Source organism: Eufriesea mexicana, unplaced genomic scaffold (assembly GCF_001483705.2).
Source record: "Eufriesea mexicana isolate 0111107269 unplaced genomic scaffold, ASM148370v2 scaffold8839, whole genome shotgun sequence".
Lineage (NCBI taxonomy): Eukaryota > Metazoa > Arthropoda > Insecta > Hymenoptera > Apidae > Eufriesea > Eufriesea mexicana.
In genome coordinates this window covers 114019-115583 of record NW_016916568.1, presented here as the reverse complement: position 1 = coordinate 115583, position 1565 = coordinate 114019, and the positions used below count along the sequence as shown (strand labels likewise).

At 25.4% G+C, this 1565-nt stretch overlaps 1 protein-coding gene across 1 annotated transcript in view; it reads left to right on the top strand.

Annotated features, from left to right (window-relative positions):
- The window catches only part of LOC108553005 (CTD small phosphatase-like protein 2), a 2907-nt gene extending 2055 nt beyond the window's left edge, over window positions 1–852 (top strand). The window contains exons 5-7 of the mRNA XM_017907746.1: window positions 33–389; window positions 489–584; window positions 663–852. Coding sequence (XP_017763235.1) covers window positions 33–389; window positions 489–584; window positions 663–728 — 519 coding nt within the window. The 3' untranslated portion in view covers window positions 729–852. The remainder of the gene's footprint in view (window positions 1–32; window positions 390–488; window positions 585–662) is intronic.
- The last annotated feature ends 713 nt before the right edge of the window (window positions 853–1565 follow it).

The following is a 1565-nucleotide window of genomic DNA, read 5'->3' as shown; positions in this document are numbered from 1 at the left end:
AAAAAGTTTTTTTTTTTTTTTTTTTCATATAGGATGAAACATTAGTCCACTGTAGTTTGCAAGAACTTTCGGATGCAGCATTCCGTTTTCCAGTTGTTTTTCAAGATGTAACATACACAGTGTTCGTCAGAACACGACCCTATTTTCGCGAATTTTTGGAACACGTTTCATCATTATATGAAGTAATCCTTTTTACTGCCAGTAAACGAGTTTATGCAAACAAATTAATGAATCTATTAGATCCAACACGAAAATTGATTAAGTATCGTCTGTTCCGAGAACACTGTGTTTGCGTAAATGGAAATTATATCAAGGATCTATCTATACTTGGTAGAGATTTATCAAAAACTGTTATTATTGATAATAGTCCACAAGCATTTGGATACCAGGTAAGAAAATTTTTTTAGAACATTCGAAATAACGGAACAAAAAAAATATTTGATTGTACATATAGCTCTTCTTATTCTAATAAAATATTTATTTTACAGTTAGAAAATGGTATTCCTATAGAAAGTTGGTTTGCTGATCGTTCAGATAATGAACTAATGAAATTGTTACCTTTTTTACAAAATTTAGTAAATTGGGTAAGTATTTAATGATGTGTTTATTAAGTAATTTGAATCAAATATTGGTAATAATATAAATATCAATGAATATTTCAGGGTGGAGATGTTAGACCACGTATTAGAGAGCAATTCCGACTTTTCAGTTTTCTACCACCAGATTAATTTAGTTATTAAGCATAAAATTAACATTTGAGAAATGGCTAGCCTATGTAGGTACGTACGTGTATAATATATCTTACAGATATTTGATAGATAAATGTAAGATATTAATACAAAGCGTGCAATAATTCACGCCAAAAGAAAAGTCTATCATTTGCAATAATGTTTTATTAATCATGTTTGATAGAAAAATTGTTAAAATGATTAAAAACAAAACATATAATTATTTCGATAAGAATTAAAAGCATTATTATATCAATAATTTCCGTAAAATGAAAAAAAAAAATTTATTATTTGAATATAATAAATTTTGTACTTGCTTGTATTGAATTCAAATTAGTTACAAGATTAACATAAAAAAAAAAATTGAGAAATCAATATCTTAACATTATATTGTTAAGAAATATCACAACATAATAGTTACTAGAATCTATATTTATCAAACTTTGGGCAGGTACCAATCAATAAATAATAAATAATGAAACTTTATGAATTACTAGAGACCAATCAAGATTTAATACGAATGACTGCTAGGGCTCATGTGTTATTGTGAGTAAATTTCATAAATAATATTCTAATCTAAATTGTTCAAAAACAAAGTTACATATTTGTTATTAAATTGCTCTAGCAGTTGCATTATAGAAAATTATGGGTATCTCTCAGTTTAAATATACTTCATGTTTTTAATTATACAGAAAATTACTATAAAATAATTTTAAAAAGATATATATGTATGTATATAAAGTATGCATAATATTAAATTGAGAGGTGCCAGAATAATCAAATATATAGATACCTAAAATTTTTTGTTCAAGGATTTAAAGTCGATTAAATTCAATG